Source organism: Candoia aspera, chromosome 2 (assembly GCF_035149785.1).
Source record: "Candoia aspera isolate rCanAsp1 chromosome 2, rCanAsp1.hap2, whole genome shotgun sequence".
In the NCBI taxonomy this organism is placed as follows: domain Eukaryota; kingdom Metazoa; phylum Chordata; class Lepidosauria; order Squamata; family Boidae; genus Candoia; species Candoia aspera.
Genome location: NC_086154.1, coordinates 125,552,149 through 125,577,786, shown reverse-complemented (window position 1 = coordinate 125,577,786; position 25,638 = coordinate 125,552,149). Strand labels below are relative to the sequence as shown.

The window sequence follows — 25,638 nt, the reverse complement described above, 5'->3', positions numbered from 1 at the left end:
CTATACAGGGTTTTTCTCTCTCTCTCTAGGACTGTCTTCTCCAACTATAATTGTCCCACCCAACCCATGTATCCTGGGAGGAACCACCACTGAGCCTCCATTAACATGACGACAGGAGCCAAGGTAAACAGGGTTCTTCGGTGGCTGTGCCCACATTATAAACCAAGAGGATGTTCCACAGGAAGGTGGCACTCACACTGCTGGCCCTCCAGGAATTCTTAGACTGAACTATTCCACAGGGGCTAAGATAACTGAGATGATGCCAGTGATGATGGTTTTGTATTTCATAGTAGTGTATTTTAAAGGATTTGTTTTTACCATACCTATAGCCCTCAATTTACAGGATAGCATCAGTTCAGTCAAGTTACAAATAAAAAAGAAAAGTAGACATAGGGAGACTGGCTACTAGCCTCTGAGTATTTTAATATTTCAGTACAAGTACTGGCCCACAAACCATCTAAGCCAAATTTTTACTACCTTCATACAGTAATTAACTGTGATCAAGCCCCCACCCCCTTACAAAAACAGAAAGAGGAATTTATAGAGAACACCTGTAATAACATCTGGCAAGGCATTTCACAGGATGGCTTTATTAAAAAGTCTTCTGGACTTGGAACAAATTCTCTGATTTCTCCCCATACCCTTATTTTTTTTAAAAAAATCAGGGCAACTCTTTTATAGTTCGTTTATTAAAAAAAAACCTGTTTACATACAATTAATATAACATTAGTGTATCCTCTGTTGCAGCAACATCTTGCAGTTCCTTGCAGTTTAAGAAGAGTTGCAGCTTTTGCGGCTTTTTCTTCCTTCCCTTTTCATAATTGCCAAGCACTGGAGTGGGGGGGCAGAGGGGTATTACGTGAGATTTCAGCTTCCTCCCTGCCAACATCCTCGACCGACCGATGTGTTTGTAGTAACAGGGCATCCACATATGCAGATGGATCTATGACACTGTATTGAAAATGGGGCACTTCTGTCCAGGTTGACCACCCTAAAAATAGTGGCATGGCCCCATTTTTCAGGACGGCGGAGTCCTTTCTGCTTCTGAAGGTGGGGAAAGAGGTACAGATGCAGAGATGGGTATAAAGTGCTGATAAAAAAAAAGAGCAAAAGCATTACTTACAAAGATATATACTCCTTGGCCATTAACAAGCTTCTAAGAACTTCTGACCAAGAACATCATCTGAAGTGGGATAACAACTGCTACATCAAAAATCTCTTCTCTTAAGGACTAACTTTATTCCTTAGCCTGAGGAGAATGGCAGTTCCAGAGAACTTTTTGAAAGTGCTATATTACCAAAAATTACATATAAGTGATAATTACTATGGGATATAGAAGAAAAAGGCCAGAAATGTGTATCATAAAAAAAAACTACTAGAAAATTTAACCAGAATACTTGAAAGCCTTCTTCCTTGCCCCACTGTCAAAAAAAGACTAATCCTGAACAAATAAGACACACTGACAAATCAGCTATACAACCTTAATGCCTTGATAAATTTCAAGTAGAGGGAATACAGACAAGAAAAAGATGTGCATCCTTGACAAAGAGCAAGCTGAACTACAATGCCAGTGGCCACCATTTCAGTCTAGGCAAAAACAGCAATTAAAATGTCAGCAGTTTAATGGCAATCTGGTCTAAGCAGAAAAGAGCAAGCATCCACCCTTTTGTCTGAAGAATGAGCCTGTCTTGAAAAAAGGTTAATATGAAATTATTGGTTGCCACAGAAATCAGCTCAGAACATGCCTTCCCCGTGCCAAGTATGTTCTGGTATGCACGTGCTCTGTCACTTGCACATTTTGAACATGCACGTTTTGAAGCCCCTAATTCTACAAAGCAGGTACCTATATATTTTGGGCATCTGGCTTTTTCCCAGAAATAGATCCTTCTAAACCTGTAAATACCCCATGTCAAGCAGCACATTCAATCCAAAGTTGAGAGAACACACATAAAAAGCCCACCCTCTTTTGTACATGCTTCCCACTGGAGATCCTGTGAACGTGGGCACTGGAAGGCAAACAGATGCATCCTTTGCAAACCATACAGGGCAGCACACTTTTTCATGTGGGGAAGGTGGCAGCGTAGCCCATAATACACAAACAGAAGGGGAGCAATAAGCATCCCTTGAGCTGCACCGCACTTTTTGAAGAAGGATCCTAGCGTGGATCCTTCTCTCAACAAAATGCTTTGAGTGAACATCAGAAGTTGCTTTCAGCTCAGGTGACCTTGGCTTGCCACCCACCCAGCACATCAACAAGCTAACTCCGGGTTCCGGATCTTACCATGGCATCGTGAGCGTTCAGCATTTTTGCCACAGGCTCTTGGCACCGATGCGCTGAAGGCTGAGCCAGGGAGGCAAGGCGGGAAGTGTAGAAGGCACATTCATCATTTAGGCAGGCTTCATGGAAACGAAGGGGAGCAGTGAGGAGGTGATCCAACCGTTGCTTTGCCAGATCTAAACGGGGGGCAAACAGGATGAGGCGTGGGCCCAGGCTGATCAGGCTTCCTTTGGTATTTCCTATTTCTTTCATCCCCCTGGTGAATTGCAGGTTCCTTGGTTACTGTTCTTCAGGCTATTTTCTGGCCTCTCATCTCCCTCCCCCATGGGGAGCCGTTCAAAGCCCTCCAGATCAGGTTTGTAAGGCACCTTCCCAATACAAACTTCCCCATTCTCGTGAGAAACAAAACATCTCTTGCCAGGAGTCCCTCATTTCAGAAAAACGTCCCATTTTCAAGCACTCCAAATAATTCCGTTTTCACCGCCTACACAGCCACAGTTGTTTACTTCCAGTATTTTCCCCCCTTTTCCTGAGCCAGGTCTTTTGAGAAAATACCATCTGTGCCCCCGGTGCCTTCACAACACTTCGTAGTCCCTTGCAATGGCCTCAAGTTTCTTTCTGGCCTTCTCATTTGTTCCCACGGGGAGCAGTGGAAAGGGATATCTGTCAGTAGGCTTAAAGAGCTTAGGGAGTCCTTCTGTCATGCCTCCAGTGTGCGCCTCAGAAGGCAGCCCACTCCTCTTGACAGACTGTCCAGCCCACAGTGCTTCAGTATTCTCTGGTGGTGTCTCCAGTCACCAGTGGAAAGGGGGTACTTGGTTGGCAATCTTTAAACTTTAGTTAAAGCTTTATTTTTATCTTATGGACCTGGCTCTAACAACCTCTGGCAAACCTCGCTTGTTCTAAAAGTAGACCCTAGGGTATAAACTGCAGACCAGTAGCCTATCTCCAGTGGTTTTGCTGTTCATGGATTGTGATCAAGTCAGGGCACTTCTTAAACAGCAAGTCCCAGACGGTGAAAGGCGCTATGAGCCAAACCTCATATGCCACAACGGGAAGCTCTAGAGCAGCCTTTTCTCAACCTTTTGACCCTGGAGGAACCCTTGAAATATTTTTCAGGCCTCAGGGAATTCCTGCACATTCAGGCTCAAATATGTGCCAGAAGTTACAAAATTATGTGTGTTTCACGTGTAGGCCTGTATATATGCACAAACAGTGTTCTTAAACCAAAAATAATGAAACTTGCTTCTTTAATGAAGTTGCCTGAATTTGAAGTAATTTTTTAAAAAGAAATTATGATCTCCCAGGGAACCCCTAGTGACCTCTTGTGGAACCCGAGGGCTGCACAGAAGCCTGGCTGAGGAATCCTGGCCTAAAGCCTTAGTGTGGAGCCACCAAAATATCTCACTCCCTTCAAAATGCCTAACCACCACCACCAGAGAGCCTTTTCTCAAGCTAGATTTCCCTTCTTTCCTTCCTTCAAGGGCACCTGCTTTTGTGGGTCTGGGATGGCTGAAAACAGTACGGTATCTCCTGCTATACTCTGAATTATACAGGGATCTTCACAGTAAGCTCCCTATGAAATATTATTTCCCTGTTAGCAACCTTCCAGGCCATCCAACTGAATTCCCGCTCACTCTTGAACTTGAGGATAGAAGCTTGCTATACCCATAAGGCAGCACCATGGCACACAGGGTGCTGCATTAAGGAGGGGTCACAAGCCTTGGGTGCATATCCATACAAAAAAAAGTACTGCAGACTAACATCATGATGAAACCAGAATTATTCCTCCTGGGTTTTATGGACAAGGAATTTGAAAACAAATATGGGAAATTAACATTGCACATGGTAACTGCGGCAAGATTATTGTATGCAAAAAGTTGGAAAGGCAATGAAATACCTACAGTGGAAGAGTGGATGATAAAATTAATGAACTTGCAGAAATGGCAAAGCTGACCAGTTTGGTCAGAGAAAAAATGACAAAGATTTTTTTTTTTTTTTTTGAAAGACTGGAAACCTTATATGGACTTTTTGTTGAAAGAAGAAAAGATTGATTTTGAGATTCAGGGATTAAGGGATGAAGAGGATGGGGAAAAGATTAAGATGATAATTACTCGATAGAAAGATGGGTGGAAGGCATAATTGTATGTTTTTTTTCATTTTCTTTTTTCTCTCTTTATCTTACTATCTTTTTGTTTTGTATACTTTTATTACATTGAAAAATTCTAATATACATATATATATATATAGAGGGCAGGAGGGGTCACAAGCAAAACTAACAAACACCGTCAGCAGTTACAATGAATCATCACCTTTTATGTCATTAGCTGAAACAGGTGCCTTTGGCCACAGTAAATCATTCTTACAAGCTAAGGTCTGTCTAGGCCCTAGAGCAGGAGTGTCCCAACAGCAGCCTCAGCACCCCAACTGGACCCTGCAGATTCCACCTTCCAGTGAGGGGGAGAGGAAAAGCAGCTGCCGTAAGTTTGGCAGAGGCTTAAGGAACCCATTGCCTTAACCCCAAATTAATTTCTCCTCCCTTTGGGGTGTTAAAGAAAAATGGGTGCCTAAAGCCTCTGCAAGGTTTAAAGACACCAATTTTTTTGTCTTAAAATTTCCATGTCTCTCAAAAGTCATGAAAAGTCTGAAAATACTAACCCGGCCCCCTGCAGCAGCATCCTACCCTCCTTGATCGTGCCCTTACAGAAAGGCTTTATGGAAGTAATCCTGTATTGAGTAACGCATCTCAATTTAGTCACATCCTTCTGCTCACTCTCAAAAGGAGCATCGCAGCTCCTCTTGTCACAACCACAGTATGGAGAACAGCAAGATACGTGTGAAGGGAAGCCCACAGATGCACTCAGGATAGTGGAACTGGGACTGGATCAATACACATCCCAAGTTTAAAGGGGGGAAATGACCCAATGCACCATTTATAGCATTCCCTTGTTTTCCCCACAAACAAATCTTTTTGTTGCAGTTGGCTACAAATTACCCTGTGAGCTTTCCTGGATTCTCAAGAAGGGAGATGCCCAGACTACGTGCCACGTAACGCATCAGCAGAACACTTAATTCTTTCCCCACATCATAACCCTCACCCATCCCTTGCTGGAGGTCAAGGCTATCGTTCCTGCCTCACCTGTATTCCTTGCACCGGATGAGGGGCAGCTGACTTCTTGCAGGGAGGGGTTGAGGCAAACAGGCAGCTGGCTGGAGGTGGTGTGTGTGGAGCCAGGTGCAGAGGGAACAGCCACAGTCACATCTGGGGCCCGTTCACATGAGCTTGGTCCAGGATCCTGTGGAGGTGCAGAAGGGAGGGCAGGCATGGAAGCCTCTGGAGTTGGTGAGCAGCGGGCTGTCAAGAGCTTGTGCAATTCCTCTAGCGAAGGGGCCTCCTCGTAATCAACGTGACCATCCATCTCCTGCTGCAAGAGCTGGGCCAGGAGCTCAATACGCTGCAGGGAGAAGAGGGCAGAGGGTTGCGATGAAAAAGGCAGCCCCAGCCTAAATCCCCGGGAGACATCACTTCACCTAGCAGGCAACATTGCTCCGCCTCATCCGCATGGGACTTGTTTCCTCTGTATCAGAGGCAGGTGAGCTGCACTGCACCACAGAAGGACTCCAGAGCACACTACTGTGCAGTATTTCAGCCCCAACCACCCCTGTAGCATCACTGCCACCACACTTCCCATTGCTGCCAGAGCAGTCAACTCCTGGTGACTCAGCAGGTGTGCCCGTGGAGTTTTCATGGGAATTACAGGGAAGTGCTGGCCATTCAACTTCCTCATCCGGCCTGCACATTGGAGCCCTGAAAGTGCTAGGCAGGTACTGACCAGGTCCATCCCAGACTAGGTTTTCAAGATCAGCCAAGGTCGCTGGGCTGCCATTGCTGACTTCCCATATCTGTAATAACACCCTCTCCTGTATGTTCACCCTTACCATGGAGCATCACCTTTGGGAGCCACTCTGGGGGCCTGGTCCAAGCCTTTGGGGAAAGGCCAAGTGTTTACAGCCTCCAGTAGTCACTTCTGTAATCTCAGAATTTGGTTTTACTTGCAATTAAGTAATCACCACACAGCACGTTCCCCATTCAAGACTCATTTCTGCAAAAAAATAAATTCTGACCTCCCACCCTCAAGCCTCCCTTCCCTACCTGAAGCTTCCCCATTTCTGTGCTAATCCCGGGAACAGCCGGCACTTTCTTCACCGATGCTGCCATTTCGTCATCAAAAAGGCGCACAGCTATTTTCTCCTGTGTGTGTGTATAGAGAAATGTCACATCACTTCCTCTGAAACACATCCCACCAAAGGGCTGTCAAGAACAGGCAGAAACATGAGGAAGATTTTCCATCTTGCCCATCTTCTGCTCAGCAATGATTTGCTGGTCCCAGCAAGCATCCTAGTACAGCTGCTATATTTTTGCCATGCCTGCCAAAAGAACTGGTTCTGTTTATATCACTTCTGGTTTACAAAAATGCAGTTTTTAGGAACACAACCTTGCTTTTTAAGTAAGTCAGAAAGTCTTCAAAATAAATTATGATTGTAAACCACGTTTAGCTTAGAAAAAAATTGCATATGGAGCAAATTTACAGCTTAAAATTCTGCATTTAACAAGTTTAGCTTTCTATCAGAAATTCAGACACATGTTCAGCAAGAATTTGCATTAACTTGCAACTTGCAATAAACAACACATGATGTACCACAAAACATAAGCCATGCTGTACTGGCCTCCTAGCATGTTTGACAGCTATAATCACATGATTATCTCTTTAAGTAAAACAAAAATACTAACCCTAACCAAGAGTTATCTGGTCTGGCTGCCATCAAAACCTAAATGAACATCTGTGTCTTTTGTCTAGGACATATTTTATAATAACAAACCTCCGCTTCTGGCAGGTATGAATAAGAAAAATGACTGAGCTATCCAAAATTATGTACCACCAAGGAATTTGGGGCCATGTGTTAGATGGACTGAATGCACTGTGACCTGAGGAACACAAGCCCTAATTACAGACATACTGTCTATCTGTGCAACACTATTATTCACCATAGGAACACTTACCCAGGGCACACTAGTGCCCTCCTCCTTGGAGCCAATAGCACCCATCTGTCTGGTGACTCTGTCTAAACATTTGACCTGAGAACAAATCCGAGGACAAAAATGAATTGCTCAATGCTACCAATTCTTAGTAAGAAGTGACAACTTACTCAAATTTCTTTAAAGCCAAAATTATGAAAGTACATTCACAGTCACAATGCTTATATAAGCCAAAAGGTGAAGCATCAAAATAATAAAATCACTCGGCATATACTATCTCTGGAACCAAGGGACAACGATGAGAATCAAATCTGGGGAGCAATTGTTTCATGTCGAAAAGATACAGAGGCAGGTATCTATTGATTTGATAAGCATGTTTATTCCTACTTGTGAGCTGCCACTTGCGAGTGGCATAGAAATTTAATTAAAAATAATAAAATAATAAATGAAAATGAAATGCTATTTCCCTCAAAGAACAACAGAAATTTAGTTCTTCTTACAGGAACACATACCAGTTGATACAGTACCACAAGATCGTACATATCAACACATGAGCATCCACCCATGGGCACCTGCCAGGGTACAAATGACACATGCATCTGACACCATCAGAAAAACAATGCAGCTTATGTTACTTGCATCAGATATTATGATGCAAGTGTGCAATTGCAAAATTTGTATGATGATGTCATGATGCATGTATCACCATTTTGATACTGTGGCTTGTAACAGAGTTCACACAAAATGTTGAATCATGGGTTTTTTGTGAGGTCTAGTACAGCTGATCTCCAGTAGCTGTGGCCAAATATTTACTTTTAATGTGAATGGGAAAATAATGAAATTGGTTAAATTCTGGTTGAGGAAGAACACCTTAAGCCACAGCCTGAAACTATGGTTTGTTATAGGTTTGAATGCCTACACTTCAACCCAGTCTGTTTGAGCCCTGACCGCAAGGTTAATCTAAGTTTGCCTCCTCTCTAGCCTGTGGAATATGGAAAGCTGGATTATAAGTCTCCCTGGCTATAAGAAGCTGAATTAGATGGTTGCCTAGTTTTCCACTGCTGCACCATTTTAAAGCAATGGGTACCCACCCTTTTGTCCTTAGCGCTCGAAGTAACAGGTATACGGCTGCAGGTCCAGGGCATGCGACGCTGATCCGATACAAGAGAAAGCATTCAAAGACTGACTGAATGGAATCACAGAGAACTGCAAGAGAACACCTCAAAAAGGGCAGATCTAACAAGGTGGGTCCATCATTCAATGGTAACAGCCCATATTGTATGCAGGTTTATAGAACAACATCTAATTATGACCCTGTGGATATGCTGCTAGTCAGAGGAAACAGTTCTGAGCTAGATGGACCATCTTGCTAAAGGACAGCTTAACACAGTTTTGCATTATTCCAGCCTGCTTTGCCTTTCCATTTAGGGATGATAGCTTCAAGGGTAAAAGATGTGGGATATCACTTTGCATTTGATATACACAACCAATTAAAAACATTAAACCTTCCCATGAACAACCTGAGTTATTTGGGCCTGTCACTCAAAGCAGCAGTGCTAGTCTAGTATCCCTGAGCAAAGTGCACCGTAACTAGAAGGCCACCATCTGCCATCTGTTGACACCTGCATACCCTTTGAAGGTGAGGGCAAATGAAGGAGAACCCAAAGATAATGCTGCAGCCAGATAAGCCTATTCAGAATGGGCTGACACATCTGTTGCACTATACTGTAAACTACAAATCCCAGCAGTCTCACCCAGCACAGTAGGTGGTGAGGGGTGCTGGAACTTACAGCTCAGTAACCTCTGGTAGGCCACAAGTTCCCATCCACAGTAGAGAAGCCGGCAGTCATATTTGGTTTCAAGACACAGAGGGCTTTATGGATTAAAAACCACCACTTTTAAGTTGTGCCTGAACAAACAAGAAACCAGAAAATGGTTTCAGCCCTCATGAAATATAAATAAGTGGAGATGCACATCTAATATATGAACCCAGAGCAATAAAGGATATCCTTTGTCTCCAAGAATCCAGCAAACATATCTGGGTTTGTCAAGCATTTGCATATGGCTAGCTAGAACTAGCTGGATGTTAGGGATACAGTTCAGACATTCTCCATCTGCCTCAAGTACAAACCAAGGATTGTGAACTGGTAATAGGAATTCTTCTGGCTAGCCCATAAGGCGAACATTCAACAGTGGAACATCTCTCATGGGGTGTGTTGGTTCGCTGGGCTCCAGAAGCGTCCAACCTTTCTAGACCTGCAAAACAGGCAAGAGAGAAGTTAGAAATTAGGGAGATGCAGTCATGAAAGTATCCAAGATTTAAATTAAGTTCCAGCTCCTCTGTAAATGGTACCTTTAAGGCCCTGAGTAGAACGACAGGACACCCGACCAAACTTCCCTGCTGAGAGAACGCTCATGCGGGTCTGGGGCAGAGAAGCCCCTTCACCCTAGGGACAGAAAAAGAGTCACCCTAGGCACAGAAAAAAAAAGAGCCCCCTTCACCCTAGGGACAGCCACCACAGATTAAACTCCTCCTCATAGGCTGAAACCTACTTAGCAACACATCAACATCCAGACAACAGGATTAGGAAAAGCCCAAGGTAGGTGTCCTGCTGCACCTAGGGTTACAAAGGGAAACTAAGAACTCTGATGTGGCTCACCTGCACATTGTCACAAATAACTGATGGCTTCTGAGCATCTTTCAGCGGTACCCACTGGACCAGGCTCACTTTGTCGGTGGCCCCAAGGGTTGAGTGGCTCAGGCCTATGTTCAAAAGGATGCTCGCTTTCGCTGCTGGGTCTGATATGAACTCTTCCTCTGTAAGGACAAAGGATACCGAGTGCCATCAGATCAGATCAGCTTAGCTGAAATACAGGTAGTCCTTGGGTCACCACCTTAATTTGGAGTTTCCATTGCTAAGCTGTCATTAAGCAAAACATCATGGGACGGCACCCCGGCAGCCCCAGTTGCAGTCATTAGGGAAGGGCCTCACACTTCTCCTGCCCTATGTGAACTGCCTATGCTTCAGCTCCCCCTCCGCCTATCTTCCCACCCCATCGCTGTCCTTTTGGCTGCCCTGCACAGCATGACCAAGATGAAGAGGCTGCTGTATTTGTGGTTGTCCCCTGCCGCTGCCGCCCACTGCCATTTGTCGTCTTTGCCTTCCTCGCCTCGCCTCCCCGCCCAGCCCAACTCCAGCCCTGTGTGGGAGACCTGTCTCCCCTATGGCCAAGGCCCTGCAAAGCCTCTCCCACCCACGTCCTGGCCAGCTCAGCCGAACTTTGGCACGGGGACCATGAGCAGTGGTGGCGGCACCTTCCGCTGGGGAGACCCAACCTATACAGTGCCTTTGCAGGCAGGAACTCCCCAGGCAGAGCGCGCAGCATGCCTCAGGACCAGAGCAGAGCAGGACCAGAGCAGGGAGTGGCAGGTTGCAGAGGCAGAGCTGCAGCCACAGCCGCCCCAAAAGTCTCCGCCCACACCCAAGGGTTGTCCAGTTACTGCTCAAGTAACTTTCCACCATGGCGCAAAGGCCAGAGAGCCACCCCAAAAGAGCAGCGAATCCCAGTAGAGGGACTCACGCGTTGGTGGCAGCTCTTCACAGGGAGAAGCAGAACCAGGAGGAGAAGCAGAAGCTGCTGCGGGCAGAAGGTCGCACCAGGACTTTTGTGCCCAGCGGCAGGCAGGTCCAGGGCAGGCCAGTGTAAACCCCTCCCCGCGGGGCAGGTGCATCAGCAGGACCCCCAGCTGGTGGCGGGCTGAGACTGCTGAAGCGGGGCAGGCCCGCGAGGAGCCCAGCAGCCAGGGAGGCAGCAGCAAGACCAGCGGAGGGAAGGCAAGCTGAAGACGACGACAACAGTCAACTGGGGTCAGCAGTGGCGAGCAGTGGAGTACAGCAGCCTTTTTATCTAGGCCATGCTGTGCAGGGCAGAGATGGCGGGGAGACAGGAGGTGGGGGAAGTTGAAATGGAGGCAGTTCACACAGGGCAGGAGAATGTGACTGCGGGATGCTGCAAAGTGCAGGCCATTCGCCAAGTGACCAAATTTTGATCACATGACTGCAGAGACACTGCAATGGCCGCAACTCTGAGCACCTGTCATAAGTCCATTTTTTCAGCACCACTGTAACTTTGGATGGTTGCTGAACTAATGGACATAACCCAGGGATTACCTGTAGCCCTATTTTATACAGTCTTCCCTAACCAGGTGCCTTCCGATACACTGGAATCAAGGCCACACTGGAGGGAGATTAAAGGAGCTAAAATGCAATGCATCTGAATGGCACCAGGTTGGGAAAGGCTGGTTTCTATCAAGGAAAAGCAAGAGTTGTCCCCAAACCTCAATACCAACTTTATCTATTTTTGAGGAATGTTATTCCTTCTGAATGCTTTGTGCTAAGCAGGATGGATTTTTTTTTAATATGGTGGGAAAAGGGCCAGAAAACAAGTGTCGGGTGAAGGCAAGAACTGGGTTGATCCCACTATTACTGGAACATAAACAAACCATGCTGTTTGATCTGCACTCCCCAACTTACATCGACAGACACGGGGGGGCAAGTCTAGCTGTACTCCAAAAACGGAAGGAGAACCTTCTCCGTGGCTCTCAATGGCAGAGAAGAATGCAGCCACTCACCTTCCCAAGAGGTTCCTGTGGTTCCCTTCTTGCCAGCTGAGCTGCTGTTTAAGAGCAAAAGCAACACAAAGTTACAGGCTTCAGAACTACTGCAGATTTACGTGGCAGTTCATAACGGGAGGAAGGGGGAGGCAGAGGTGGGAGTTCAGAAACAGTAAGGAATGAACACTTTTTCCTTTTCTGCTGAAAAGATGAGAATACCCTCCTCCTCTCTGAGGAGGAAAAAACATTCATTTAAAAACCTGCAGTGAAAAACTGTGTAATTCAGAACAAATTGTTCATAGTTGAATTAAGCCATGCTGAGCCCAGTGGGGTAACTCAGCCACCAAGAAACCACACCAGCAGAACTACCAAGGCTTTACTTACTATGAATCACGATCCACCCACCCAAACCCCAACAAATCACAAAGGGAACAGCCTCCAATCCAGCTGGGAACCTTTGGCTGTTTCCTCACCTTTGTGCTGACTGGCTGCCCCCAGCTGCATTACTCAGAGGCTTTGCCTCCGGAGCGGAGGCTGAACTGCTATGCCTGTCCCCATCCAGGGCCTCTGCGGGTCGGCTGGCCTCTGCAACCTCCACCTGACACAAATGACAAATGCTAGAGACACGAGGCAGGCAACTCCCCCACACCACTCCATCAGTAAGCAGCCCAAGACAGACAAGGCCATGAGCAAGGAGATCAAGACCACACGCTGCACATGGACAGGGTTAGGAAAGAGCAGCCTCCACTTAAATAATAATGTGCATAACAAGCAGGAATGGGCAATCTTTCAACTGTGGCATATTTGCGTGTGCCCACACAGGGCTTGTTTGTTTACACACACACACTGTATATAGGGTAGTGTGTGTATATTCATATATATGGTGCATGTGTGGGTGTACTGTACGTGTATATATATTTGGGGGGTGGGTATATATGGTATGTGTTATAGTGTGTGTACTGTACATAGATATAGAGATATACTGTAGATAGAGATAGAGATATTGATAGATATACACACACATAGTGCCCAAGGGCCCCCTGTTGATGGACACAGTGGCATTGTTGAAGTATGAAAGGCTTGGGGGTGTTATACAGGGAAGGTGGCTTACGAAGACTTATACATCGTTTTTCATTCATCTGGGGCCAAAACTCTGTTTATCCCTGTTTCTACACAGTTTGCAACTCAGTATATTAATACTGTTTTTGGAGGGTGCCTGAAGCGGCCCATCCCTGATATACTGGGCCAGAGCTTTGCAGATGCAGCAAAAATGCAGAACTTTATGATATCCAACACTGACAAGAAAATTGCTGGGCTAGTCTTTCCAAATGAAAGGTTTCTCATTTGTACTGCAGAGACAGACACTGACCATCCAACTCAATCCCTTCCCTTCCCTACTTTAGAGGGTCTTTTTGCTAGTGTTCCCACCTGCAAAACAGAATCAATTACCCACCCCAGGCTTCAAATTCTTGACTGTAGTTGACAATGTTTTAGGTTGTTGAGTATTCATGGCAAGGCTCCAGGACTGTGGGTGACCTGTATCTGTGGCAGGACAAGAAAGAATCAAATGAACGACAAAGCATCAGTGGTTTCAGAACTATTTTCCAATGCCTATAAGCATTGCCTTCAAATATTTCAAAGTCCCAGTGAATTGCACCATGGAAACTGTGTAAATAAACCTCAGACGCTATTTGACCTAAGTCTGTCTTCTCCAAGAAGGAAATCCAGGTTAAGTCATACCTTCTGAAGCTGACGTAGAGATGTGGGACAGGCAAAAAGGGTTCATCATAGGAGCCTTTGTACACAGGGAGCTCCGGGTACTCTACAGAGAGAGAACGCACATCCAAATCCAATTTTTAAAAAGACAGTGCTTGGATTCAGGATATCCTAATATTTATGTAAAGTCTACTTTTCCTCTGTTCCAGCCACTAGGATTTTTTCTACGTTTAGGAAAACAGCAAGCAGAGTTCACATAAAAAACAGAACATGTACCCAGTTTGGATGAGCAAAGTTTCAAAACATTTAATCTTCTCCCAGTAAAAAGAATGATATTTATTAATTTCATTTGTAATGTCTGCCCACTCCAGTAGGCTCTGGGTGGCTTACAAAATCCAGATACACAGTCGAAACATTTAAAAGCATAAAAAACATAAAACAGAACATGACAGCCCAGACTAAAAACACCACCACCATAAAAACCTGACAGAGCCCCCACAAACACAAAAACCCAAGCCTGGGAACAGAGCCAGGTTTTAAGGGCCTTCCGGAACCCTGGGTGTCATTCATATCTCTGGGGGATGCTGTTCCATAGACAGGGGTTGTAGTGGAGAAGGCACGCTTCCTCACTCCCATAAGGTGACAACATTTAATAGAGGGGACCTGGAGCACACCCACACTGTGTGAACGTACCAGACAGGAGAGGCAATTGGACATAGGCAGTCCCTCAGACAACCAGGCCCAGTGCCATAAAGAGCTTTATAGATAACCAGCACCTTGAACTGCACCTAAAAGCCAACTGGCAGCCAATCCAGCTGACAAAGCAGCAATGACCCATGGGCATAGTGCCAAATGCCTGTTACCGCTTGTACTCTGCATTTTGAACAAGCTATAGCTTGCAGACGGTCTTCAAGGGCAGCCGCATGTAGAATACATTGCAATAGTCCAATTATAAGGTGACCAAGGCATGAGTGACTGTCTGAAGGGCCTCCCAATCAAGGAAAGGACATACCTCCCAGTCAAGGAAAGGACACAACTGGTACACAAGATGAACCTGTGCAAAGGTCCTCCTGACTACAGCTGCCATCTGCTCTTTGAGTGGTAGCTACAAGTCCAGGAAGACCCCCAAATTATACACCAGTCATGAATGGGGAGGTGCAACCCCACCTAAGATCACTGATGAAAACATCCTGAACCCAGGGGGGCCAAACAGTCACAGCCACTCAGTCTAGTCAGGATTCAGCCAAAGTCAACTCTTTACCATCCAGATCCATACAGCCTCCAGACAGAACATCGACAGCTTCACATGCGCAGCCCCGGATTGAAATATAAAACTAGGTATCATCAACATACTGATTTTGTTCACACTGTTGGGTTTTTTGATGCCAGAGATATATGCACACTGTAACTGGGTTCACACATCATGCTATGTCAAAATACAATGTGTTTGGTTGTAGCGTTATATATTATGCAATCCCAGCTGGTGATTTATCAATAATCATAATGTATGAACCTAGTTAGGAATCCTTGCAAATACACACCATCCCAAAACTGATATTGTGCTATAACTTTAAAAAAATCCCACAAGATAAACCCAAAGGAAAAAAGCATAGTTAAGGTAACATATCTGCAGATGATGATTATTGCATTTTCTGTTAAACTATAACACCAATTAAGCAATATTTAGTTTACTGCATAAAGAACTAATAGGTACATGATTGCATATCTGCACTGCTCCATTTTAACTCAGTAGACCAGGACACACCACACAAATGAACCCAGCAGAATTCTTGCACATGATGGAGACTTACCCCAATGCTGGCTAAGCATGCTCTCTTCCCTTTCAGAGGAACTTGCTGGGCCAGGCTGGGTTTGTGAGCTGCACTCACCATCTTGTTAGTCAGCCCAGTGTTGGATAGTATGCTGGCAAGAGCTTCTAGGTCAGGCACAAACTCAGCTGCATTGACCTCTGCAAGGAAAATTGGGGCTTGCATTAGCAACACAGACAATTAAGGAATCATGTTTGGGAGAAAAGGCCACAAGAGTTAATTATACAAGACACCAAGAAAGAAGTCCCTAGAAATCTGCACCATTTTTTCCAAGCCTGACTCAAACACAGAGTTAGAAAGAACTAGATTTTTTTTCTGTTCCATCTCCAATTGAAAATAGGCTCCACATGAACCTTACAGCCTACCATAAGAGCCACGTCATCCAGAGTGTCACAAGCAGAGCGACAAATAGTTTATCCATGCAAAAAATCTAATTTTAAGACTGATACAGATAATTTAAAGCAGTTGAGACGTAACAGCAGTGGATTCACCCATAACATGGAGCCGTTAATATTATTTGCTTGGGCTTAGCATGTGTGAGCTTACCACTATCACTTAGTGTTAGACACAAACCAGTCCTCATTAAAAGCATTCTAGCACTGCATTATGTGCTAACTGTTGATTCAAACTGTATTACCACTAGACATTGTTATGATTAACCACAATTCCAGACAAGCCAACAAGCCATGGGCTACCAAGCACAGGAACAAAAGCTTCTGAACCTGTCCATGCTGGAAGAGGCCAGGCTGTTCCTGAAATATTCAGCTATGGTTTGGTGCTGCAGCAGGACATCTGTGGCCCACAAAACTTTGCTGAGGATTGTTGTTTATTCGTTTAGTCGCTTCCGACTCTTCGTGACTTCATGGACCAGCCCACGCCAGAGCTTCCTGTCGGTCGTCAACACCCCCAGCTCCCCCAGGGACGAGTCCGTCACCTCTAGAATATCATCCATCCATCTTGCCCTTGGTCGGCCCCTCTTCCTTTTGCCTTCCACTCTCCCTAGCATCAGCATCTTCTCCAGGGTGTCCTGTCTTCTCATGATGTGGCCAAAGTATTTCAGTTTTGCCTTTAATATCATTCCCTCAAGTGAGCAGTCTGGCTTTATTTCCTGGAGGATGGACTGGTTGGATCTTCTTGCAGTCCAAGGCACTCTCAGAATTTTCCTCCAACACCACAGTTCAAAAGCATCGATCTTCCTTCGCTCAGCCTTCCTTATGGTCCAGCTCTCGCAGCCATATGTTACTACAGGGAACACCATTGCTTTAACTATGCGGGCCTTTGTTGTCAGTGTGATGTCTCTGCTCTTAACTATTTTATCGAGATTTGTCATTGCTCTTCTTCCAAGGATTAAGCGTCTTCTGATTTCCTGACTGCAGTCAGCATCTGCAGTAATCTTTGCACCTAGGAATACAAAGTCTTTCACTGCTTCTACATTTTCTCCCTCTATTTGCCAGTTATCAATCAAGCTGGTTGCCATAATCTTGGTTTTTTTGAGGTTTAGCTGCAAACCAGCTTTTGCACTTTCTTCTTTCACCTTCATCATAAGGCTCCTCAGTTCCTCTTCACTTTCAGCCATCAAAGTGGTATCATCTGCATATCTGAGATTGTTAATGTTTCTTCCAGAGATTTTAACTCCAGCCTTGGATTCCTCAAGGCCAGCTTGTCGCATGATGTGTTCTGCATACAAGTTGAATAGGTAGGGTGAGAGTATACAGCCCTGCCGTACTCCTTTCCCAATCTTAAACCAGTCTGTTGTTCCGTGGTCTGTTCTTACTGTTGCTACTTGGTTGTTATACAGATTCTTCAGGAGGCATACAAGATGACTTGGTATCCCCATACCACTAAGAACTTGCCACAATTTGTTATGGTCCACACAGTCAAAGGCTTTAGAATAGTCAATAAAACAGAAATAGATGTTTTTCTGAAACTCCCTGGCTTTTTCCATTATCCAGCGGATATTGGCAATTTGGTCTCTAGTTCCTCTGCCTTTTCTAAACCCAGCTTGTACGTCTGGCAATTCTCGCTCCATGAACTGCTGAAGTCTACCTTGCAGGATCTTGAGCATTACCTTACTGGCATGTGAAATGAGTGCCACTGTTCGATAGTTTGAACATTCTTTAGTGTTTCCCTTTTTTGGTATGGGAATATAAGTTGATTTTTTCCAGTCTGATGGCCATTCTTGTGTTTTCCAAATTTGCTGGCATATAGCATGCATTACCTTGACAGCATCATCTTGCAAGATTTTGAACAGTTCAGCTGGGATGCCGTCGTCTCCTGTTGCCTTGTTATTAGCAATGCTTCTTAAGGCCCACTCAACCTCACTCTTCAGGATGTCTGGCTCTAGCTCACCGACCACACTGTCAAAGCTATCCCCGATATTGTTATCCTTCCTATACAGGTTTTCTGTATATTCTTGCCACCTTTTCTTGATCTCTTCTTCTTCTGTTAGGTCCTTGCCATCTTTGTTTTTGATCATACCCATTTTGGCCTGGAATTTACCTCCAATGTTTCTAATTTTCTGGAAGAGGTCTCTTGTCCTTCCTATTCTATTGTCTTCTTCCACTTCCGCGCATTGCTTGTTTAAAAATAATTCCTTATCTCTTCTGGCTAACCTCTGGAATTTTGCATTTAATTGGGCATATCTCCCCCTATCACTGTTGCCTTTTGCTTTCCTTCTTTCTTGGGCTACTTCTAGTGTCTCAGCAGACAGCCATTTTGCCTTCTTGGTTTTCTCTTTCTTTGGGATGTATTTTGTTGCCGCCTCCTGAACAATGTTGTGGACTTCTGTCCATAGTTCTTCCGGGACCCTATCTACTAAGTCCAGTCCCTTAAATCTATTCTTCACCTCCACTGCATATTCCTTAGGAATATTAGTGAGCTCATATCTAGCTGATCTGTGGGTCTTCCCTAATCTCTTTAGTCTGATCCTAAATTGTGCAAGAAGAAGTTCGTGATCTGAACTACAGTCAGCTCCAGGCCTTGTTTTTACCGACTGTACAGATGTCCGCCACCTTTGGCTGCAAAGGATGTAATCAATCTGATTTCGGTGTTGTCCATCTGGTGAAGTCCATGTATAAAGCCGTCTCTTAGGTTGTTGGAAGAGAGTGTTTGTTATGCAGAGTGAATTGTCTTGGCAAAATTCTATCAGCCTGTGTCCTGCTTCGTTTTGTTCTCCCAGGCCATACTTACCTGTAATTCGAGGTGTCATTTGACTGCCCACCTTAGCATTCCAGTCTCCTGTGATGAAAATAACATCTCTTTTAGGCGTGTTGTCCAGTAGGTGCTGCAGATCCTCATAGAACTGCTCTACTTCAGCTTCTTCAGCATTTGTGGTTGGGGCGTATATTTGGATCACTGTGATGTTAGATGGCTTGCCCTGAATTCGAATTGAGATCATTCTATCATTTTTTGGGTTGTATCCAAGCACTGCTTTAGCCACTTTACTATTAATTATGAAGGCTACTCCATTTCTTCTGTGGTCCTCTTGTCCGCAGTAGTAGATCTGGTGGTCATTTGATGTGAAGTGGCCCATTCCAGTCCATTTCAGTTCACTGACGCCCAGCATGTCTATCTTTAATCTTGACATCTCACCAATAACCACATCCAATTTGCCCTGGCTCATAGATCTTACATTCCAGGTTCCGATGGTGTGTTGATCCTTAGAACATCGGATTCGCCGTTCACCACCAGCACCGTCGGCCGCTAGCCGTCCTTTCGGCTTTGAGCTAGCTGCGTCATCACGTCTGGGGCTAGTTGAGCTCATCCTCTGTTCCTCCCCAGTAGCATTTTGACCATCTTCCGACCTGGGGGTCTCATCTTCCGATGGTATACCGACATATCTCTGGTTGTACTGATCCATTTAGTTTTCACGGCAAGAATACTGAGGTGGGTTGCCATTACCTTCCCCAGGGATCGCATTTAGTCTGACCTCTCTGTCATGACCTTCCCGTCTTGGGTGGCCCTTCACGGTTTAGCTCATGGCATCATTGAGGTGCTCAAGCTCCAGCACCACGACAAGGTAACGATCCTTTGCTGAAGTTGCTGAGGATAAAATTCCCATAATTCCTGGACATTAGCAATGTTGGCTGTGTCAATGGGAGTTGAAATTCAACAATACCAGCCCTAGCCCACCACCTCCAATGTTTACTACTTAGCCACCTGAATTGCCCAGAGAGCCAGAATTCTATCAAGTATTGATGGCTCATGCAGTCAAGTTAAAGCTCATCATAAAAAATGGCATACAAAAACTGAGCCATCTCAATAAACAATTAATAAACTTTATACCTTTGCCATGAGACACATCACCTTCATTCCTACAGCCAGAGGCAGTTAACTGCGTCTCTGCCAAGGGTTCTCTGGGAAGACTCTTGGGTGGTAACCCAGCTGCCAATTCTAGAACTGGACTGGAATGAGATATCTTGCAAGTCCTGATTGCTTCACTCCTTGCTTTGGAAGAACATGCCTACAGAGAAGACAAGAGGATTAAAATCATACTACTACTGTCTTCCTATACAAACTTGTCCTAGTAGTAATCTAGTTAGAGAAGAGGCAGAGTCAGCCTAAAGCTGGCAAAGAGCCAGGCTCCCCACTCCCATATTGGTGGCCCTTCTATTTTGAGCACAATATCCTTCAGTGAACAACCAGGGCCTGTCCTTTGGGGTTCTAAGGCCAGTGTCCCGAGAACCATTTATTTATTTTGCTACATTTATAGTCCACCCCATTCCCAGCAGACTCTCACTCATCTATAACTATGGGGTAGGTAGGTAAGCGTGTGTGTGTGTGCAAACTGAGTAATTATCTTGTCTAATTACTTAGCTGGAAAAAAATCATATATCCAACACTATTAGCAAAGTTTAGTAACACTGATTCTAAGAACTAAAGATGTACAAGGCAGCATTACTTTGCTTAACACAGCTGCCTCACTTCAAATGCTAGACCAAAACAGCACCATGGCATTGAAAGCAAGGCACTCTGCACTGATGCCTCTGAGCAAAGGATCAAGGGGCCATTTGCTTCATAGAAACATCATTGGAAACAGTATGGAGCCAGGAAATAGTATGAAGACAGAATTGATCATACTTGTTGATGACCTCTGGAAGAGCCAGGATGGTGGTGGTACAACTATCCTGATTCTCCTTGATCTCTCAGCGACCTTCAATACCTTTGGTTACTATGGTATCCTTCTGGGCCAACTGTGGGGATTTGGACTGGGAAGTACATTGGCTCTCCTCTGTTCTCTGTAGCTGGTTCCAGTTGGTGTTAATGGGGGGAGAGGTCATGCCCAAGGCACCTGACCTGCAGAGTGTCACAGGACTCAACAATCTCAACCTTCCTGTTTGAAATCTACATAAAGCCACAGGGCAAGGTCAGCTGACAACAAGGGGGTCAGGTATCATCAGTATGCTTATGATATCCAGTTATATATCATTATCCCAGGTCAAACAAGGTCCTGTTCTGGTACCTGAAGGCTGTTTGGCTCTCTATGGAAAGGAACATTCAGAGGAACCAACAGAAATTCAAACCTGACAAGACCAAGTGACTGTGTGTTCTGGTTCTTCCAGTACCATAGATTTTCCATCATTAGTTCTGAATAAGGTGGCACTCCCTCACACAGAACTGGCACATAATTTGGGGGTGTCCTAAGCTCACAGCTCCTGCTCAAAGAACAGGTGGCAGCTGTAGCCAGGAGGGTCTTTGCCCAGATTCACCCAGTATGTCAGTTATACCCTTTCCTGGACCAAAAAATCCCTTCTCACAGTCACTCACATCTTAGTCACCTCCCTCAGATGACTGCAGTGCACTCTCCATGGGGCTGCCCTTGAAGATCATTCAGAAACTGCAGCTGGTTTGGAATGCAGTGGCACAAGCAATTATGGGTGCATCTTGGTATGCCTATGTAATAACTCTGCTGTGCAAGTTGCACTGGTTACCAGTAAGCTTCCAGGTGCAATTCAAGGTGCTGGTTTTGACCTATAAAGACCTTCAAGGAATAGAGCCTGGCTATCTGAGGGATTGCCTTTCTCCCAGTTTCTGCCTATCTAATAAAATCTGACAGAGTGGCCATTGACAGAGTGGCCCATCTTTAAAACAGTGTCATCTTATCAAACCTGGATGCTGTGCCCTTTCTGTCATTGGGCAGGTCCCCAATAGAATAGCATCCCCCTGGAAGTTTGAGTTCCGTTCCTGCTGCCTTGAAGACCTGGCTCTTTACCCAGACACTGAGTTGGAAGACTATGTGCTTTCTGGAAGAACTATGTACTGTACTAGTCTCTCGGTTATCCGGGGGGTTTTTTGGGGGGCCTAGGCCAGTTTGTAATGTGTACGCCTCCCAGATTTGTTATGAGCAGGGCAGCCTTATAGATTTGAATCATAAAGAAACACACAGCCAGGTGCCAAAACAAGCAGAAGCTTCTCAAAACCAAACAACCCTAAACCAAAAGCAGCTTCATTATGCTCACCTGCGGCTGTGATTGCCTCAACTCTGGAGGGTGTCTGCTTTTGGAAAGCAACGGGATCTTACTGCTGCTCAAGGCACCTGTAACCAGCAAAGCGCTCTCCTTCCGACCTGGTTCGGCAGGAGTCTTCGGAAGGGGCAAAGGAACTCGCTGGTTTTCCTTTCCTACTGGAGCCATTTAGGATCCTCTCCGCCTGGATTTGCACCTACGTTAAAAGCAAGCAAGTGCTGCGGCAACCACCAGGGTGGAATACAACACGAGCAATCCAGTACGCTCCTTCCCACAGCCGTGGTTTCTCGTTTATTTGTTGCGCCGTTTCGTTTACATCCACTGTAACCAGCGCTTGAGGGGCCAGTTACACCTCCCCCAATCCCAACTCTTTTAGGCTAAGTCCGCATGGCAAACTAGGCTACCTGTGCCTGATTCGCTTAGAGCTCAATGACGTTATAATAACCGATACTTCCGTGTATTACGCGAACACGGGGAACTGGGTAATCTCAGTGAATGTGTTGTGAGAATAACCATTCTCGCTGAGAAACCCGCCGAGGCGTCTATATTACCAGGCATAACGCTAACTACCCCCGGGAGACAAATTCATCTCCTCGCCCCACTCTCTCGGTAACACCGAGTGACCGAAGCTTCGCCGACCCGTTTGCGGTGAGAAGCGTCAGTGTAACGTTTGAAAACCGCGCCTCTCTAGTCTCCGTCGTTGGTCGCTCCCATTTATAAGACTGCCCGCCTTCTGCTCTACACCGCTTCCCGAAAGAGGCCTCCTCCTTGCGCCTCGCCATCGCTCCGACGCTTTTCAGCGGGATAGGCCACCCCTGGCCCGCGGCCCACCTGCTCCGGATCGACCCCTCTGGCCATCCCCTCCGCTAGCAAGGCAAGAGAGCGCAGCCGTCCGGGTCAGTTCGTAAAGCAGCAAAAGGCGCCCATTGGCCCTTCCAAGCGATCACGTGGCCTGCCGGGAGGCGAGGCTGGAACGCTGAGAAGAGTTCTGGGGTGAGAACAAAGGAAGGCGCCCGGCGTTCGTTGGGCGGTTGGAATTAAGCTACGAGAAGAGAGGCGGAGCAACGCTCGCGAGGACTGCAACTGGCTGGCTTCGTGCCGGAAACCGCTGGGCTGCAGATTCCTGCACTACGCCAGCGGAGCGTGTGGCTGGCTTGGTGGTGGTATTTTATTTATTTATTTTTCCTTCGAGTCAGCCTTGACTCCTGGCAACTACCTGACAAGTCCGTGCACTTTTCTTGGCAAGATTTCGGCAGTGGTTTGCCCTTGCCTGCTTCCCAGGGCGGAGAAAGTGACTGGCCCAAGGTTCCCCAGCTGGCTTCGTGCCTCAGGCGGGACTAGAACTCACCGTCTCCCGGTATCTAGCCTGACGCTTTTAACCACTACACCAAACTGACTTTTGTGTGTGTGTGGTGATATGGAACCTAGCAAGTATTAGCTCAGTGCGTTGTGTGAGCTTAGCCAGTTTTGATGTATAACAGTAAACCACTGATAAGTGACCCTTGGTTTAGCATTTTGTGTGCACCTACTCTTTTTTCTGAGCATTTATTTATTTACTATATTTTTATCACCGGCCATCTCCCTCATACGGGAGGTGCATGCACAGATTTGTTTTTCTTTCAGATGCACCTGATTGTAAATACATGCGAATAAAACCAGGGCTTCTAAGAGGTTATAGCTGAGGCCTAATTCATGCTAATAATCACTTTTCACTAGGTTTTGGTTGCTTACCAAATGTGCTTTAAGAGCCTTTGTCAAACAAAAGCAGTACTATAATGACCTGTAATCCAGCAGCTGGACCATTGAGTCCAACCCCTGCTTCATGCAAAAATGTAAAAAATGCTATCAGTTTTTTTCAAGTGGGCTTCAATCTTCCAGCAGGCTTTGAATCAGATGCATATTGACAGGGTTTTTTAGGTTGCCCATTGGATGAGGGTGAAATTCCTGTATCACGTCTTAAAGCACAGGATAAAGACAAAGCTTTTATATCTTTCCTGTTTTTTCGTGATTCATATGTATGATTTTTAACTGTTACGCTTTGGGTGCTTTTGGACCTTTATAAGCTACACTGAACTTTTGCTAAACCAAGGTTTACAGAAAATAGTTTAGCCAGTATTTCAACATGGAGTTAAGCCACACTTACTGGACTCACTGACTTGGGGCCATGTGTGCTGCTCAAGGCTGGTAGCTGCTGCCTTTGTGTGCAACTGTATGGTGAACTACTGAACTGAAAGAGGCAGTTCCTCCAAGTTCATGGTTGGGTTCACAAATGCAACCATTACAAGCTAGGGCTTAGTACAAGGCATGAATCCAGTCACAAAAAAAAAAATTAAATGCAGAACTGGCAGAGAAAATTTGATGTCCTTGCTGTGTTGCCTGACAAATCTTAAGAGCAAAGCTAGTAGAAGTTTTCAGCAGCCTTCTTATGTAGCTTTAACAACAACAAAAAACAATGCAAGGAGCTTGGAGTTGTGTGGGAAAGATCCTGTTGACACTCAAAACATTCACCTCCCCAAAAAATATGGAGCAAGACAGACTCTTCACATTAAGTTTATTGGCTGGTTGAAAGCATATGTGGCCTATTCCACACACTGACCGTGGGCAATAAATGACATTATTCAGGGGAGATCAGGAAGCACCAGGAACAGAATGAGTGCCACCACCCCCAGTCTCCATCTATCCTGCTTCTTCACACGTGCTGTAATAGGTTGTACTGTTACCTGGGCATACTACATCATCTTTCCCCAAGCTAGATATTTAATGAAGCAAGCTAAGTTGCAAGGAAAGGTATTCTGGAGAGCCAGTTTATGTGGTTATCTAAGGGCAGGAATTGCAGTCAACAGGATTAGCATAGCAGGAGAGATGCAGAGATCCATTGGCATCGGAAGACTTAGCACCAGGAATCTCTACCAGCTCTGATAAGAAACATGGAAATTGACAACTATCAAAAGCAGGAAATCAGTACCAAAGCCCATAAAGGATAAGCCTTGGTGGTGATGGTTTTCAAAACCTATCATTCCTTTTTGGATAAAGGGGAGAAGGTACAAGGTATCAGAAACCCAATGCTGGGGTTCTGTAATGTGCCAGAGCCATTTATAAAGAACTGATCACAGGAAATACTATTCAGGCCCCTCACCCCTGTACAGAAATTAGTATTGTACACTGATCTCTGCAAGGGAATGCAGGTGGGGACGCCAGGAAGCCTAAAACATGGCAAGATCAAAGCAAATTGCCCCAATTTTGTTGGAGCTGTTCTGACGCTGTTCCCACCTTACCAGAAATCTCAAGCTTGGAACGCCTCCTGAGTCAATGGAACAGCCACTTTCAAGTTTAGTGTTTTAAACTGGGAAGATTTATACATCTATCCTTCTTGCAAGAAAACAATGCAGTTGTTTTCTCAAATGAGGACTTTTTTTTAACCACCCTGCTTACTATCAACTTATGCTTTATTTTCATAGTTAATTTGCAGGATCAGTCTGACTAGGAAAGGGGGGAAATGCTATGGTCATTCATGGGGAAGATTCTTGTATTTACAGGGAAGGCCAACTTCAATAACAGTCTAAAATTGAATATCCACTTTCTTTCAGGCAGTACTTAACAATGTTGCTTCTCTGAAATTGCTCACAAAAAATAAAAAGCTAAACCATCTGCTGTGAAAAGCCAAAATTGGAAGGATCAAACGCAAGTGATGTTCTGCC

At 45.3% G+C, this 25,638-nt stretch overlaps 1 protein-coding gene across 2 annotated transcripts; it reads right to left on the bottom strand.

The window, feature by feature from the left end:
- Window positions 1-703: 703 nt before the first annotated feature.
- TROAP (trophinin associated protein) lies at window positions 704-22,865 on the bottom strand. Of its 2 annotated transcripts, none has more exons than XM_063293540.1 (17): window positions 22,772-22,865; window positions 21,935-22,136; window positions 19,761-19,938; window positions 15,459-15,616; window positions 13,672-13,753; window positions 13,385-13,473; window positions 12,405-12,529; window positions 11,950-11,993; window positions 9,977-10,134; window positions 9,670-9,763; window positions 9,448-9,572; window positions 8,408-8,467; window positions 7,341-7,415; window positions 6,432-6,530; window positions 5,418-5,733; window positions 2,282-2,454; window positions 704-1,090 (listed from the first exon to the last, which is right to left on the bottom strand). In XM_063293540.1, exons 2-17 carry the CDS (start codon window positions 22,106-22,108, stop codon window positions 1,019-1,021), a joined length of 2,022 nt encoding a protein of 673 aa, XP_063149610.1. In that variant the 5' UTR covers window positions 22,109-22,136; window positions 22,772-22,865; the 3' UTR covers window positions 704-1,018. The 2 variants fall into 2 exon arrangements, with proteins under 2 accessions (XP_063149610.1, XP_063149611.1); XM_063293541.1 differs by having other exon boundaries at window positions 19,782-19,938.
- Between the last annotated feature and the right edge of the window lie 2,773 nt (window positions 22,866-25,638).

What these genes read in the sequence shown, in the direction of transcription:
- TROAP (XM_063293540.1), bottom strand. Translation starts at nt 22,108, where the DNA reads ATGGCTCCAGTAGGAAAGGAAAACCAGCGAGTTCCTTTGCCCCTTCCG. An exon ending in CATGCTTAGCCAGCATTGGG is followed by an intron (nt 13,754 to 15,458) that starts GTAAGTCTCCAT and finishes CTCTCTCTGTAG; the next exon opens with AGTACCCGGAGCTCCCTGTG. An exon ending in TTATTTGTGACAATGTGCAG is followed by an intron (nt 9,764 to 9,976) that starts GTGAGCCACATC and finishes TTCTGTCCCTAG; the next exon opens with GGTGAAGGGGCTTCTCTGCC.